Genomic DNA, 17435 nt, shown 5'->3' on the forward strand with positions numbered 1-17435 from the left:
GGTAGCATGCGGCAAAAATGCTGGGTCATAATCACCGGTTAATGCTTCGGTTATACACACATTAAAAAATATACACGTCCATTAATCCGAAAACGTTTAGCATTCATTAATCCGGAGACATTTGTAAGCTAAATAATTATTTATTTAATTATTTTTGGAAAAGTAATTTGGTAAGAGGAACCTAGTGCCTCTTGAACTTGCACGCAAGGGGGAGTGAATCGGCTAATTTCAACTGCAGTTGCCTTGTGTTGACCTATCTTATGTACACAAGGTCACTTTTTCTCCAAGTCCATTTTACTAGCCCACTTCATTCCTTAGTATATATACACTAGGAGAGTCTTTCTTTTAGTCAATGTGAGACTTTGACACACGCACATTTTTGACACACATACAACACTAATAGCTGAAGGTTGCATGGACTATAGATATCTCTGTAATACAGTATTCAGCACAATTCAAGACTTTATTCAATCATGGGAGATTTAACATTCATTACCATATTTATCACTCCCATATGGATAAGTTTCGGAAATGCAATAAAAAAAAAAAATAAGCGGATGAGATGCATCCATACATTTTATTATTGCGAGACAACACCATCGAATTCTGATTTTACTGCTAAACGCTCCAAGTCAATCCATTTTAGTTGGATATGAGAATGACATTTATGTTTGTCTACATTTTGGTAACAAAATAAATATTATTACCTGCATGTTTCCATGAGTAACGCAAACAAAATCAAGCCGAAGATGGCAATGAAGATAGTGAAGCATATTTCCTCAATAAATGTACTGGTGTTGAGGTATATAGGAATAAGTTTATACAAGGCCATTAACATATGTTCGTTTTCCTTCATTCGGAATTGCAGTCATTAACAATTTAACGTAATAAATCTAACAAAACTTTGAAACAGAAAAGTATACTTAAAAAGCTAATTTCGTAGCAAATAAAATGTGAACCGAGAGTGGGAAGTAATGAAGAGTAGTACTATATACTTTAAACATTCCATTTTTATTTTTAAATTTGAACAAAAAGGGATAAATCAGAAAAGTAATTGAATCCACAGCAAATATTTCATTGGACGTCAAAATATAATCCCGGAAAATTACTACAAATTTAAATGCCTCCATTTTCCTACCTTGGTATTTGAAAAGTGATCCTAAAGTAGGGAAGAGATTGTAGGAGATTATTTGGAAGCTCATCATATCTACATTTTCATCTAATAACTTAAACTTTTGAATTGAATCAATGAGCTCACCCGTGCCAAATACTCGAGAAGAAGGGGCAATAAAACCCGTTTGAAACTGAAATATGAAGAATGATGTAGGAAAGATCAAGGAATGTGCGAAGAGCACAAGCGGTAATTTTGAACGGCCTATCCAAAGCAAGGGATTTTCGCTTGCCATCAATCTCTGGGATGTTAAAGAATAATGGATCAACAGGCAAGTGCCAATTGTGCCATTACGCATGTCATTAGCAATGACATATGTTCCAGCCTTGACGTCTCATGCTTATTTAATTATCTTCTAACACCTTCTCTATCTGGAGTCGTCTTCTAATTATTAGTCGCTCAACAATGGTATGACTTTTAAATCATCGCTTCAATTCGTCGACTGATCAAGATCAACTCTGAAAGATGATTGCAGACTCCAATTATGTATCGACCCTGGATAAACCAAGTCAATTAAATAGCAGAAACTGTAAGCATAAGTCGTCTTCTGAGTTTAGCTATAGGTTTTAACAAAAATCATCCTTCGAATCTACTCTCTCAGGTGACGCCTAATACTTGGGTGATGCATTCTGCATATCCATTATATATACGGGTGCGCGCGCATAAAAAATAATTTAACTTTTTAGATAATTATCATCTATTATCAATCAGTCTTTAAATAAAATTAACATGCCATTTATAGCCGACAGCAAACCATTCTATTTATGAGTCACGAACTCTCAAATGAAGTTGTGTCTAGTTTTTTCCCCACTTAACGGAGCAAGCAGACAAAAAGGACAATTGAATTTAAAAGGCATAAAAGTCTATGGTCACATATCTGCACATGTTCGCACCAGTCTTGTTCTGCAAGTGTTTTTTTTTGTTTTTTGTTTTTTGCAGTTTCTACTATCTCCCTAGCTAGACCTTTTTACGTTACAGAACAGAGAGGCCAGAAAGAGTAGAAAGTGTATCCTCCAAGGCTTCAGAATGGCGGAGAAGCGTTCAGGGATGTCCCTGAGGCTGAGCTTTGAAGCAGAGAGCTCAGTGTTGTGCTCTTACCCAGTCAATACTCGGAATCGGATCTCCTCAGCTGCCACGATCCTCAGCGTAGCTCAGCAGCAAAATCTGGTCCATTCAAATAGTCACAATTTTATCAACATCCACATCACATCACCATTAAAAACATATGTAAACAATTTATTTTTAAATAATAAAAAATAAATATTTTAAAATATCATGCAAGGCGAAAATAGATAAGATTTAAGTCAGATTTTGACTAAATAAGTTTAACCTATTTATGTAAATAAATTTAATTATAAATTTAAGTATGATTTTTTTGTTAAATAGATTGGGTTAAAATTTAAACAAATTGTATGTCTCTATTTAAGTTCAATAAATTATTGACATGTATTTTTAATAACTATGTGATGTGTGAATTGATGAGATTTTGATAATTTGAATGGACCAGGTTGAGGGACGCTGCTTCGGATTCGCGAATGCTCAACATTACAGGTCAATTATAGAAACCAAACAGTCAAACACAACATTGGGAAAAACTAACAAGAATATTAGTCGAAAAGGAAAAGAAAAGAACTCGATTGAAAAAGAAAATTACCATTAGACTTCCAAAATTTATGGCCTCCGAAAATTAATGATTTGATAAAAACTAAATATTATTAAATAATATTTTTTATGCCAATAAACATCGCTAATAATGGTTTAAGCAGTGTTCAGGTGACAACAGTCGTAACCATGAGGGGGTCAATGTGCCATCAAGAAGCCATTGTCATGGGACTGAGGCCACTAGCTTACTAAGCACGATAACGGTGGGATGTGTGCTTGGAACCGAGGATTTTTAGAACAGAGAAATTATTTTATTTCTTATATTGAAGATTCAGCCTTCAATGATTGGTTTTGGATACTTTAAATGCGGAAGACGAATTTACTTCTCAAAAGTTCAATCCACATTTGTTTATGACTTGAAAGTCGAAATGACTCCAATCGAGGCCGTACCTGTATCGAAGCCCCCTATATGTATAAATTAAACAAGGTTTAGTTTAATCATCATATTACGTGATGTAGTGAAACGTACAGTAAAACCAATCAGAGAAATACTAAATAGAGAAAGAAAATCCTTGACAAGAATGAATTGAAAGCATGCTTTTTGAGAGAAAAGAAAGGACTTTGGCTTTACTTAAAAGAAGAAATGTCCACTTTGCTTGTGAAGCCATTTTCTGTCTGTCAGCAATCCATTAATAATTACTCACAAGGTGAATCTGATTGGCATACGAAAGAAAAGAAAGAAACAAAGATACAGACAGCAGGGGACGCGACATCGTGCTTATCTTTGTGCTTTATCTAAACCCTACACGCTAGCCTTCACTGAACACTTTAATTTAGTCCTTTTTAGTTATAATACACATTTATCTTTCTATTTAAATCAATCCTGTCTGATGTCGGGAATTTAATTATGATAATCTTATGTCTTCCTTAATTTTCTTAAATTAATTTTATTTAATTTCTTATTTAATTTTCTTATAGTTTTATAGGATATATGATGAACTTTTTTTAACTTAAAGGAAAATGATAAAAAAATCTATTTAAATTTAAATTATATAAATAATAAATTGATTCCATGAAATGACATAATTCTTCTGGAGTCCTATGAGATTTTTCTATCATTAGAAAATTAAAAGAAATGACCAAATTACCTTCAAATAAAACAAAAATTTCAAGCCTCAAAATGCAAAATCATTCTCGCACGTTCTTGGCTCTGCTTCGTCTTCTTATTCTCCTCTTCTTCTCTTATTCATGCTCTTCTTCTGGTCCTTCTCCTTCTCCTTGTCTTTTGCTTTATTTCTTTTTGAGTTTCTGTACGTGGGTGATTTGTTTCGTTAAGCTACTATACATAGGTATATGTAAGCAATCATTTTTCCTCTATTAGCTATACTGAATGTGGGTAAATTTCTTTTCCTTCTTGAAAGTTTCTCCTCCCATATGTGATAGTTGAAGTTGATATAGGTTAATGTACATAAATGATTAAGGTCATTATTTTTTTTTCATGATTGTGGTCTTCATTTTCTTTGTTGTACGTGAGTATGGATACTTACTTATGGATAAATGATAAATGGTAAATGATATATTATTTTTAATTGTACTGTAAATGCATAAACCAAAGTTGTGAATATCCAATACAATGTTGTGAATATAAGAAGAATAATTGTTGTTGGATAAAACATGACATATATGTGATTATGATATTTGAAAAATAGACATATTGATGAATGACTATTTTATTATTTCAGGTTGACATGAGCAATGACTTTTTTTGCTTTTAGTTTTGGAAAGGAACTATTTTGTTATTTCCACATAGGGAGACATTTGTAAAAAATATTAAAGGTAAAATACAATATGATGGGAGAGTGTGAGGATAAAATGATAAGAGAAGGGATAACACTAGAAGACTCAACCCTTCATATATTTTTGTCAAAAGGATTGCAAGGTATTTTGGGACAAGTTATAGATCATGTAAATGATAACAAAACCTTAGATAGTTATCACTTTTTCAAGATTTTCTTGTCATTTAAAATAATGAAAGTTGTTATTTCTTTGATTAGAGTGGTAATTTATTTTTGCTGATTTAGTTAATTTACAGAGGGTACTAATAAATTACAATTTCTTGTTGCATTGTTGCAAACATAAGAACAAAAGTTGTTAATATAGGAATAAAAATTATGAATGAAAAGTTATAAATTTTCAACACTTGATGCATATCAGGACCTGCATATACATGTTGTGAATGACTATTGAATTGTTATAAATTTAGAAACAAAAATTGTGAATAGAAAGTTATGAATTTTCAACACCTGATGCATATCAAGACCTGCATATGCAAAGTTGCAAATAACTATTGAATTGTTGCGAATTTAGAAACAAAAGTTGTTAATATAAAAATAAAAGTTGTAAATGAAAAGTTTCAAATTTTCAATATTATAAGGACCTATAGATACAAAGTTGCAAATGACTATTGAATTGTTGCAAATTTAAAAATAAAAGTTGTTAATATAGAAACAAAAGTTGTAAATGAAAAATTATAAATTTTCAACACCTGATACATATTAGGACTTGTGAATAGCTATTAAATTGTTACGAATTTTAAAACAAAAGTTGTTAATATATGAACAAAAGTTGTGAATGAAAATTTGTGAATTTTTTTAATTTAAATAAAGGGTAAAAGTGTCATTTTTCATAATTCCCTAATGACGGAAACATGAATTAGGACTCCAGAAAAATTATATCACTTCATGGGATCAATTTAGTATTTACATAATTTAAATTAATTTTATTATCATTTCCCCTTAACTTAATTCCTTCAAAAAAAAATTATTATTTCCTTTTATCTTTCCATGTATATATAGTCTTCTTCGAGTAAAAGTATTCAATAACATTATTATAATAATCTATCACAAATGAGTAGTAGTTACAAGGGTCTCTGTTTCGCAAGATGAAATAACACATTATTTCAAGTTGTTGATAGAAATATAGAAGAGAAAATGATTGAGAAATTCTCTTGCAAAATGCAAATGAAAATCAGGTTTTTTCAATGTCTTAATTTTTGTGAAAATTCATTAAAATTTACCCTCCCCTCCACTTTGCCAAACAAGGGGAGAGGCTTCCCTTCCCCCCAACCAAACAAGTTCTCTGGCAGCATACGGCAGGACACCCATAACCATTTGTAATGTTCATATATTCCTGTTGTTCAGCAGCCTCATCTGTTCAGCTCTAATAGCTATAGATTGCATGGACTATAGATATCTCTGCAATGCAATATTCAACACAATTCAAGAATTTATTCAACGTGGGAGATTCAACATTCATTACCATATTTATCACTCCCATATGGATTACTTTCGGTAATTTAATCAAAGAAACTAGCAAATGAGATGTATCCGTACGTTTTGGTATCGTAAGACGACACCTTTGAATTCTAATTTTACAGCCAAATGCTCCAAGTCAATCCATTTTAGTTGGATATGAGTATGACATTTGTGTCTGTCGACATTTTGGTAACAAAATAAATATTATTACCAGCATGTTTCCAATGAGTAACGCGAATAAAATAAACCCGAAGATGGAAATGAAGATAGTGGAGCATATTTCCTCAGTAAATGTACTAGTGATGTTGAGGTTTTGCCCGAGAGAACTGCAGAAAATATATGGTAATAAGTTTATGGCCATTAATATATATTCTTTTTCCTTCATTCGGATATTACAAGCATCAATAATTTACTGTAATAAAATGTGAACCTAGCGTGGGAATAATTAGTGAAGAACAAACAAGACTAAATATATACATATATATGTTCACCAACCTCACGTTGCGCAAACCCTACCAAAAGCAGAAGATCTTTTGAGGGAAGGTCGTTGTTGATTCCATCACACGAGATCTTAGAGCACCGATAAATATTCCAAAATTGAAGACTCTAGGGCTGTCAATCCCATCAGGATTAATGAAGGGACAAGAACTATTGAGAAGGGATATGACAGTTGAATTCCGGTGTCTACAACTCATGTATGTAGTCGCAGAGATTAGCATTCTTCAATTCTTGCCTCCAACATCGAATCTCTGATACCGAAAGTAGGTACCAGACAGAGCCAACCACCTGATGTGTATATGCCAGATTTACTTACCCACCTAGAAATTAATATCTAGTAACATAGATAAGATTTTATTCATGAATCATAAAAATCAGCTTACATGACTTGCAAACATGTAGAGAAGGAGATTATAAGCAATACCAGTCCATGTTTTCTTAGCAAGTATGCCAGAAGTTTTAGTTACTTCCCTGAAGAACGGATAGATCGAAAAATTAATTCTTGGGACATACTAGACTAGTACTATATACTCTAAACATTCGTTTGCTGTTAATGGGTCTAATGAATTCATTATTGGAATGATAACTAAAACAAACACCTGTTTATTTTGTTTTTTTTTTTTTTTTTTTGGTTGAAAAAAAGGAGAAATCAGAAGAGTTGAATCCACGGCAAATTTTTCATTGTGCATCAAAATAATCCCAGCAAATTAATTACTCACATTTAAATGCCTTCATTTGGGGATTGTTGGGGATTATTGCAAGCTCATATCTACATTTTCACCTAATTAATGACTTGAACTTTGGAATTGAAATCACTTCAAATTTATTATAACTTCTTGTATTCTATGCATGGTTAATTGAGATCCAACTATACAACTGTATACATGGCTTTCTTTGTTCGTTATTAAAGTAAATTTTATAACAAGGATATAACTTAGCTAGTAAGAAGATGTGCTAACTTAATCAGAGATCTCTATTAAAGTTTATTATGACATGTTAACAGATAACTGTCTTTAATGGGTGGTGGCAGAGATATTTTAGGTGGGTGCTAGAGACAATAAATGAAAAAGTAATTGAGAAATATACCTGGGGATGTGGAATAATTGAGAGGATGTTAATGATGAATTTTGATGAGAAATATGTTTTTGCTATAGCCAGAGAAAGAAAAGGGGGGGGGTTAAAACCAGTTAGAATCCAAAACATTACGTGGAGAATGATGTAGAAAAGATCAAGGAATGTGCAAAGAACAGAGGTGGTAATGTTCAGCGGCCTATCTAAAGCAAGGCATTTTGGCTTGCCATCAATATAATATAATTTCTGGGATGTAAAAGAATAGTGGATCAAGAGGCAGCAGTGCCATTGCACATCATGTTTGTTTAATTATCTTCTCACACCTTCTCTGTCTGTGACATTTAAATTATCGTCTTCTAATTATAATTCGACAAATGATCAAGGTCAACTCTGAAATATGATTGCAGACACCACTTATGCATAGACCCTGGTTACACCAAGTCAATTAAATAGTAGAAACTGTAAGCATGAGTCGTCTTCTAAGTTTAGGTTTTAACAAGAATCATGCTTCCAATCTACTTTCCTCAGGTGACGCCAAATGCTTGGGTGCTACTTTCTGCATACCCTTCTAAGTTTTTATGCATATGTATGTATGTATGTATGTATGAATAAAAACTTTTTTTAATTTTTAAAATAATTATCGTCTATTATCAGTAAACCATACTCTTTATGAGTCATGAACTCTGAATTTGAATTTAGTGACTATACTTAATTCAGATACTGAGTACCTATACAATTTGAGTCGTTAAAATTCAAATTAATTGTTATAAATATATGCTTGATTTGATATCAATGAAGAAATAAGTTTATCTGAAATGTTGATTTAAAATGATTTAAATGATATAGATACTTAATATTTATATTAAATACATTCACCGAATTCAAATTCATGAAACTCCAGCTTTCAAGTCCATTTCATGTTCATCCACAAGGCTCCTAATTATGGCCATTCGTTTCAGTCACTTTACTAGTCTCAGCCTTTTACCGTTTTAGTCCACATAATTGTTTCAAATTACAATTTAACCTTTGGCAACCCTGATTCACATGAGCAATTCGTAAAAATAAATAAATAAATAAATAAATAAAAATGCAACACTCTTGAAATATTAATTAAAATTAAATCATTCAAATTTAATTTATGCGACAGTGTAGTTAATGTTATTTCTGACCAAGTTTGGATCCCTTGGGGAAGTTTTCCTTAAAAAATGAACGTTTCATTTAGAAATAGAGAAGCAGAATATACAGAGAAAATTGAAGGTTCAGAAAGAGAAGGAATTCATAGAGCATCCTACTCCAATGTCGTTTTCAGCAGATGGAGCAGAGAGGGCGGGAGGATGAGAAGTGTTGGGCGGTGTTTAGTTCTTGTTTATAAATAAGTTAAAACAATTTTATAAATTAAAAATATAAAATAGTAAATTTATAAAATCAACTTATAAGTTTATCCAAATTTATATTTAGTTAGAGTTTATGAGTTAGTTGACATGATTTTATAAGTTACAAATGTAAAAATAATAAAATCAAAGAATCAACTCAAAAGTTTAACAACAATATACATGTTAAATTAGCTAGGTACACAAAACTAACAATCATAATCTTCAAACTTTTGAGTTGACTTTTTAAATTTAACATTTTCACATTTCTAACTTATAAAATTATGTCAATTCACTCATAAATTTAAATTAGATACAAACTCAATTAAATCGGTAAGTTTACCTTTGAGTTTACTGTTTTTATATTTTTAACTTATAAAATCGTGTCAACTAATTCATAAACTCAAGCTAAATATAAATTTAATTAAACTTGTTAAGCTCCTTAATTCTTTTTCTAGTTGGGCAAGTTACATGTATACTGTGAAGAATCTAATTCATAAAAGTTATAGGGTTTGATTCAAATAAAAAAAACTTAAAATGCAAAAACTAATATTAATAAAAATAAAAATAAAAAATACCAAAAATTAGCTTTCTTATTTTAAAATTTATATGTTTTATATATGATAATTTATTAATATAGATGGACTTAATTTTAATAATTTATATTTTAAATACATTTAAATTGAATTATGATCATATTTTAATGATTATTTATTAATAGAAGTAAACTCTTATGAGTTTACAATTCGAGTTTACATTTCAGTTATGAGTTTAATTAAACTTGTGAGTTTAACAATCTTGCTAACAATTACTTATCTTATAAAGATGTTAATAATAATTGAAGTTATATATATAGTATTTATTCTCTTTGTTAAAAAATGTAAGGCCTTTTTAATCAAATCTCACCTTTAATAAAATAATTATTTTTTTAAAATTAATCATATCTTTTCATATCTATCCCTATTTAATAAAGTTTTTCACCCTAAAAAAATATAAAATAACATATTTAATAGGAGCACTTTTGGAAAAGAAAAAAGAAGATAATGATTACATTTTAAAAGATTAAAAATGCTTTATATTTTTTAACATCCAACCTCTTAAAAAATATTTTAAATTTTTTAATGAAGGAAGTATTTATAATTAAAAGATTGAAATAGCCAATGAAAGGTGACTCAAATTTTTTTTAAAAAAGTTGTATAATTGTAAATCTAAGGAATGACAATGTAAATTCACGTAAAGTCAATCTCATGAATTTACATAGGGAAAAATATCATCCTTTGTCTTAGAAGATGGTATATATATGTTATATATAATATCAAATTGAGGGAATCATCTTCGGTGCTCACCAAAGTGATAAGAATATCATGAGATGTAGACTGTCCAAATGATTTAATTTGAATGGTTTAGATCTAATATTTTTAATTTTATATTTAATAAAATAAAAAATTGTAAAAAATTTAATAAATTTGTTTGTTACTAACGTAATAGTCTAAATTTAATTTAGATTGTTCAAATTTAAAAGTACTAATTAGAATATTATCTTTATTTTTAATATTATATTGGTTAAAATAAAAATTTATAAAAATTATGAAAATTTTAATATTAAATCTAAACTATTTAGAATATATTTGGATGGTTAATTTATAAAAATTTTAACATTAAATTAGATCATTCAAATTAAATCTACACAATCATGATCGATGACAAACTATTTATTAAAAACATTATAAAATTTTATTTTAATAAATATAAAATAAAAAAATAAATGAAATTAAAAAACTTCAAATTTGGACAGCACGAAACAAGGACCCCCAAATTGAGAGCTTGAATTCATTGCGCACAAATATGTAATTGGTCGACGGAATTCAACAAGCTACGAACGTGCATCATGCAAACATGGTTAAATTTCTAATTAAGCACATGTGAGGAACACCGGAGAGAGTCAATTGCAAGTTGAGAAATCAGGCTCGTCCGGCTTCGGAGGCAGTCTCAAAAGAAAACTCTGGTTTTGCTCGCCACGTGTTCGCCAGCTTCGCAGCGTGAGATTGCTGACAAACACGGATGCATATATGGCAGCACCCAGACTCAGACTGGTTGCTGATGACCCTTGTTCATCTGCCAAAGCTGCTTCTTCTTCGCGTAATGTTTTCGCAATCTTAACCCTGAGGTGGCGACGCCAAGTTGCTTGTATGAAACACGCAGCCCATGTTCTCCATTGCAGGGAATGGTACCTGCAGAAAAAGTAGCCTACCATAAAGAAGAGAACTTCATGGTTCTGTGCCATTCTGATAAAGCTTACTAAAGGAGATATAGCACATGATCAATGAGATTGCAAGCCTTACCTAAAAGTGTGGTGGACGTGTTTGCTGTGAAGTTGTCGAAATTGGGAAGCGACGAACTTCAAGTCATTAGCGGTGAGAGCAAAGGCTTCAGCTTTTGATATAGATACTACAGTTCTAGTTGAAATGGGAAGAATTGAGGAGTTGGGATCCAAGGCCCATGGAAAAAGCTCCTCTCCGCAGAAGTCACCTGCTTTCATGACGAAGGTGTTGAAGAAACCAGTTGTTCGACCATTGGTTGTCATGGTAGAGAGGCTTCCTCGCAGAATGAAGAGCATTTGATCGATTTGATCTCCTTCGCGAAAAATGTAGCTCTTCTCTGTATAAAGAACTGACCTCAGCCTATCACAAAGTGCATCCAACAACTGCTCCTCCATTTGCTCAAACATGGGCACCTGATCAAGCATATAATTAAAGTATTCAAAACTAAACCAACAAGCCAAGGTTATTGATTAAGGATGATACCCACTTGTTTAAGTAAATCAAAGCAAAGGTGACGCTTTATGTCCCTTCTAAGATCTTTGGGAAGACTGTTGATTAGTGTTTCCTCATCCACACCCTCGTGTTGTTGCCATTTGTAATGTTCATACTGCATGATTCTTTCCCTCAAGCTCACAGGCAACTTACGGTTGGACATCCATTTCTCCATAATCTGTCTTTTCACTCTCATTTCTTCGGCGCTAATGGCCGTAGATTGCATGGATTGTAGATATTTCTGTAACAAGTAATATTCAACACGTGCAACTTGAGATCATTCATCAAATATATGTCTCTGTACGTAGAACACACAACTTGAATTCTGACTGTACTGAATGCTAGCTCCAAGTCATTCATTTTAGCATGCATGGATAACATGTGTGATTTTAACAGAATGGATGACTAATCACCTGTATGTTTCCAATGAGGAACGAGAATAAAACCAACCCGAAGATTGCAATGAAGATAGTGAAGATGATTTCCTCAATAGATGTACTTGTTTTGAGGTTTTGCCCGAGAGAACTACAGAATATAGCACAAAATTATGAATAATTACAAGCATTAATAACTAATAAAATCCAAAAAAACTTGAAAGGGAAAACTATTTCTTTTTTAAAAAAAGATATAATTGATGTTTCAAGGGCTAAGGGGCTTTGATGTCCTCCTACCAATGTCCACTATGATATACTCTGTTTTTTGTTTTTTGGAACTTGAAGTTTGTACCAAAGTCATGATCCAATTGTGCAATTGACCATTCTCTTTATTTCTTTTTAATATTGCATAATTTGTTCGGGGTAGATACTCAATTAGCTAGTGTGTAACATTTTATTTTAAGAAAAGCAATACTCAATTATCTACACACACACACACACACACACATTGTACCACTAGATCATAATTTGGAAAACTTATGCTTAGATTCTACACAACATCCTAAAATATCATAAAATTTATTGACAACTAATTAAATCTAAGATTTCTAATTTTTTAATCTGTAAGCTTTAATTTGGGTCTAAAAGAAGTGACGTCAAAGAAGGGACATTAGAGGGCTAGGTTCCAAGTATATAAAATGTGAACCTTGTATTGGATGCAAAGTGACTAAGACGATTCACCAACCTTAAATTGCGCAAACCCCACCAAAAGCAATAGAAAATCTTTTTAGGAAAATTGGTTGTTGATTCCACCACACGGGATCTTAGAGCATCGACAAATATTCCAAAATTAAACACTCCGAGGTGGTCAATATCATCAGGATAAATGAGGGGGCAAGCATTATTGAGAAGTGATATGACAGTTGAATTATGATGTCCACAGCTCATGTATGAAGCCGCTGATAGATTCGCATTCTTCAATTCTTGGCTCCAGCATTGAATCTCTGATTCTACCGAAAATAGGTGCCAAAAAGCTCCAACCACCTGGCATCAATATTCCAAGCTTGGTCATACTACATACTGTGATTATCTAACATTATGGATAAGGCACGTGGTCTCATCCGTGAGTCATAATAAAAACAGCTTACATGACTTGCTAGCATATAAAGGAGGAGATTGTAAGCAGCACCAGCCCATGCTGTCTTTGTAAGTATGCCAGAAGTTCTAGTCACTTCGCTGAATAACGGATAGATCCGAACAATTCTTGGGACGTACTGGACTACTACTATGTACTTCAAGCACTCTTTTGCTATACATGGAATTGCTGAATTTGTGATCGGGATGATGGCTAAAGCAAAAAGCTGATTAAATTTAAAGGGGAAAAAAAATGTTGGATCAACTGCAAATGTTGTATTATGTGCATCAAAGTAATAATCATGTCACAGAGAAAATTACAGAAGCTTTCATTTATTAATAAGCAGTGATCCTATCCTAAAGCGCGAATTCCAAAGAGATTATTTATGTGAGTGTTAGTGATATATAAGAAAGTAAATGATCGAATGAGAAGAACCTGGGGAAGTGGAATAATTGATAGGATGTCAATGATGAATTTTGATGATAAGTATCTCTTTGCAACAGCCTGAGGATCAACAACGAGCACATCCGAACCTAATATTCGAGAAGAAGGGGCGATAAAACCAGCTCGAAACTGAAGCATTGCGTGGAGAATGATGTAGAAAAGATCAAGGAACGTGCGAAGAGAACAAATGGTAATGGTCAATGGCCTATCCAAAACAAGGCATTTTCGCTTGCCGTCAATCTCTGGGATGTAAAAGAATAGTGGATCAACAGGAAGTGCCATCACACATGTCATTAGTAATATCTTGTTCCAACTCTCAAGTCTCATGTTCATTATCTGATTATCTTCTCACACCTTCTCTATATGGACGCGTCTTCTAATTAAATTCGCTCAAAGAGGGTCTGGCTTTTACGCCATCGCTACAACTTGCCGACTGATAAACTCTAAGGATGAAAATCGGAGATTCCAATTATATGATACGCATCGACCCTGGGTACGCCAAGTAAATTAAATAGCAGAAACTGTAGAGCATTGTCTAATTCCCAAAGTACAATAAGGAGCCTTCAAGATATAGAAAGAGAAGCAAATTATTGAGTAGAAAGCAAGACTCAGGTCAGGCGTCTTACTCCATTGTCGTTTTTCCTTCTCCTTCTCGGGAACGAGGCAGAGGAAAAGCACAGTGCAGAGAGGCCAGAAAGAGCAGAAAATGTCTCAACCAAAGCTCCAGAATGGATTAGCAAAGAGAAAATAGGAGGAGGAGGAGCGTTCTGAGGCTGAGCTTTGAAGCATAGAGCGTTAGAGGGGTGTGCTCTTATCTCAATGATACAACTCAATGGACCAAAAAGCAAAAACAACACTGGGAAAACTCACAGGAAGATTAGTTGAAAAGGAAAAAAAACCAAAAAGCAAAAATAGTCTTCCCTAAACTTTAGATGAAGTGCATGTAGCATCCCTTGCCTTGACAGAACTGTTAAATCACTAACAAATGTTACCACATCTTCTTCTTCTTCTTCTTCTCCTTTTTTAACTTTTTGTGATTTTGACACAAGTTTAGTTAAATGACATGTTCCACATGGCTTAGGGAAGATAGATGAATGTTTCAAAATACCCTTGAATCTTTTCTTCATTTCTGTCCAAAGCCCTCAAACCTTTTTAGATGGAAAAAAAAAAAATAAGGATGCAAAATTATATGTTTTAGCAACTCAATGGTGGGATACTCCTTTGAACCTAACATCTTGGCATCAGATTTTGCCAAGCCTTGAACTCATCGTGACGCCAATGAGTTATTTATCACCGACAGATCCAACAGGGTTTGCGAGGGTTTTTACGGAGTCCCAGGAATGACAAAGAGGGCCCAATGACAGTGTGGAATTGGCCATTGTAGAAAGTACAGGCACTTGAATAGAAATTTTGTAGGTCGAGAATTTGATATATAATTGGGTAGTTTATAGGCTTCTATGTAGACAATAATGTTTGGAAATCGTGGTCTAGAAGGAATATTTGGGTAACATAGAATCAGTTTAATGAAAAATTATGCAAGAGTGCTTGATTTTTATACCTTCATCTTGAAAAGTCCATTGATGTTTTTGCATCCAAGCTGTATGTGATGAAAGAGTTTAATTCGAGATACACTTGATTGATTTTTTAATGCTGTAAACCATATTCCCCATATGTTGATGTTATTATGAAGGTCAAAGAAACTATTGTTGAGAAATTGAAAGGTTTCCATGGCAAGGGAACACGGATATCCGATTAGGTACATTGATAAGTACAAATTGAAGGGCCAATTCGTTTACATTCATAGAATAATATAAATGCTAACAAAGCCATTTCATATGACATATCATCAAGATGTGGCAATATTTATATAATGTGGCAATTAAAATCTGTTAATGGTTTAACAGCTTTTATTGACGAAAGGAGCTTTTATGAATAAAAATGAAAGATAAGGAAGGTTTTCAATCAAGTTTTAAAGGTAAGAGGTCCTATGAAGTTGAGGGAAGTTCTATGGATTTTAGCCAAAAGAAAATAAAAAATTTGATTGAAAATCATCCGAGAACAAATTTTAATTTCACAGTTAATTTTTACTAAAATTATTTTTAAATGTTTAAGAATTTTCTATCAAGTAATAAGAAAATTATCATTAAACTTCCAAAATTTATAGCCTCCAAAAATTAATCATTTAAAAATAGAAGTTTATATTATAATTATTCAATATTAAATTTGTACATGAGTGAGAGAAAAGGCTTTTAAAAAAAAGCCTTTCTAAACTAGTTCTAGAATCAATTTAGACATCAAAAATTAAATTGGTTTAGAAAGTGCCCCATGAAAATAAAAGGATTTTCTAAACCAATTGTGAGATACAGTTAGCGTAGAAAGTCCCTCCTTTCTAAATTGGTTAAGGTCACTATTAATTTAAAGGTTGACTTTCTATATTAATTGTGATATTAACTGGTTTAAAAACTCAAATTTTATAGATTAATAATTAATAAATTCTTAATATTTTTAAAATGATTTCTTTTTTACTCATTTACTATTACATGATATTTACCAACGAAAAATGTTAATTTAAAAAAAATTTACTATAAATAGTATTTGTAATTCCAATTAATAAATGATAAAAACTAAATATTATTAAAATAATAATTTTTATGTTAATAAATATCGCTAAATTACACACAACCCCTCTAAACTTTGAGGGAGTTTGTTATAAAGTTTTAAAGATTAAAAATATTATGTACATATAGTTCAAAGTTTGGAGGACTAATGTATAATTTAACCTAAATGTTTGAGCAGTGTTACCGACACATGAAGGCCCAAATGGAAGGAATTTGAGTTCCTTAACCATTAGCTTTTAGGTTCAATTCCTGAGGTAATGGAAATGAAAAACATGCTTGAAAGAGCTAGCCCTGTTTGGGCTTGACTCAGCTCAAATTCAAATTAGTCAACGTTATTGACTTCAGATATTGAATAAGCAGTCTTCAGGCAACAACAGATATAAGTTACAACTATGAGGGGGTCAATATGCCATCAGAAAGCCATTGTATTGAGGCCATTAGGTTCTAAGCATTATTAATTATAACAGTGGGACGTGTACTTGGAAGTTGGAACTGAGGATTTTTATAACAAAGAAATTATTTTATTTCTCATATTGAACTTGAAGATGAAGCCTTCAGTGATTGGTGTTGGATACCTTAGAGGTGGAAATGAATTTACTTTTTTCAAAAGTTTCATCCAACTTTGCGTCGTAACATTTATTTGTGACTTGAAAGGCAAAATGACTCGATCAAGGCCGTACCCGCGTAGAAGCCGATCGAATAACAAAGTCCCCATGCATATTAATTAAAGAAGATTCATCTTACAGTTTAATCAATAATGGAGACGAATATTTTTATTCAAAAAAAAATGGAGATGAATAGAATGTGATGTAGTGAACGCACAGTAAAACCTAAGGAAAAATACTAAATATTCCCTTCCTCCTATATATAAAATATTTTTAACTAAATTATACAAATCAATAAAAATTAGTTATTTAATTAAAGGTACAACAACATTTCAATTTTATCCTTAATTGTTGTAAATAAAAAATAAATTTCTTTTTTTAAAGTAAATTAACGAGAGTACTTATCTTTTTCTCTTTTTA

At 31.9% G+C, this 17435-nt stretch overlaps 1 protein-coding gene and 1 pseudogene across 3 annotated transcripts; both read right to left on the minus strand.

The window, feature by feature from the left end:
* Positions 1 to 6015: 6015 nt before the first annotated feature.
* On the minus strand, positions 6016 to 7157 carry LOC129289378 (putative cyclic nucleotide-gated ion channel 13; annotated as a pseudogene).
* A 3669-nt stretch (positions 7158 to 10826) lies between these two features.
* On the minus strand, positions 10827 to 14676 carry LOC129287755 (cyclic nucleotide-gated ion channel 1-like). 3 transcript variants are annotated; one of them, XM_054923984.1, is made up of 8 exons: positions 14419 to 14664; positions 13784 to 13997; positions 13362 to 13574; positions 12959 to 13257; positions 12253 to 12364; positions 11835 to 12080; positions 11369 to 11760; positions 10827 to 11257 (listed from the first exon to the last, which is right to left on the minus strand). In XM_054923984.1, exons 1-8 carry the CDS (start codon positions 14421 to 14423, stop codon positions 10969 to 10971), a joined length of 1770 nt encoding a protein of 589 aa, XP_054779959.1. In that variant the 5' UTR covers positions 14424 to 14664; the 3' UTR covers positions 10827 to 10968. The 3 variants fall into 3 exon arrangements, with proteins under 3 accessions (XP_054779959.1, XP_054779958.1, XP_054779960.1); XM_054923983.1 differs by having other exon boundaries at positions 13784 to 14281; XM_054923985.1 differs by having other exon boundaries at positions 11038 to 11273; positions 13784 to 14676.
* Between the last annotated feature and the right edge of the window lie 2759 nt (positions 14677 to 17435).

The sequence above is a fragment of the Prosopis cineraria genome, unplaced genomic scaffold, assembly GCF_029017545.1.
Source record: "Prosopis cineraria cultivar Desert tree isolate PC_DT_omini unplaced genomic scaffold, ASM2901754v1 PC12, whole genome shotgun sequence".
Lineage (NCBI taxonomy): Eukaryota > Viridiplantae > Streptophyta > Magnoliopsida > Fabales > Fabaceae > Prosopis > Prosopis cineraria.

Coding starts and splice junctions, on each gene's coding strand:
- LOC129287755 (XM_054923983.1), bottom strand. CDS start 14,125: ATGAACATGAGACTTGAGAGTTGGAACAAGATATTACTAATGACATGT. Junction 12,081..12,252: donor TCCTCATTGGAAACATACAG/GTGATTAGTCAT, acceptor TACTTGTTACAG/AAATATCTACAATCCATGCA. Junction 11,258..11,368: donor CACGTCCACCACACTTTTAG/GTAAGGCTTGCA, acceptor CTTTTTCTGCAG/GTACCATTCCCTGCAATGGA.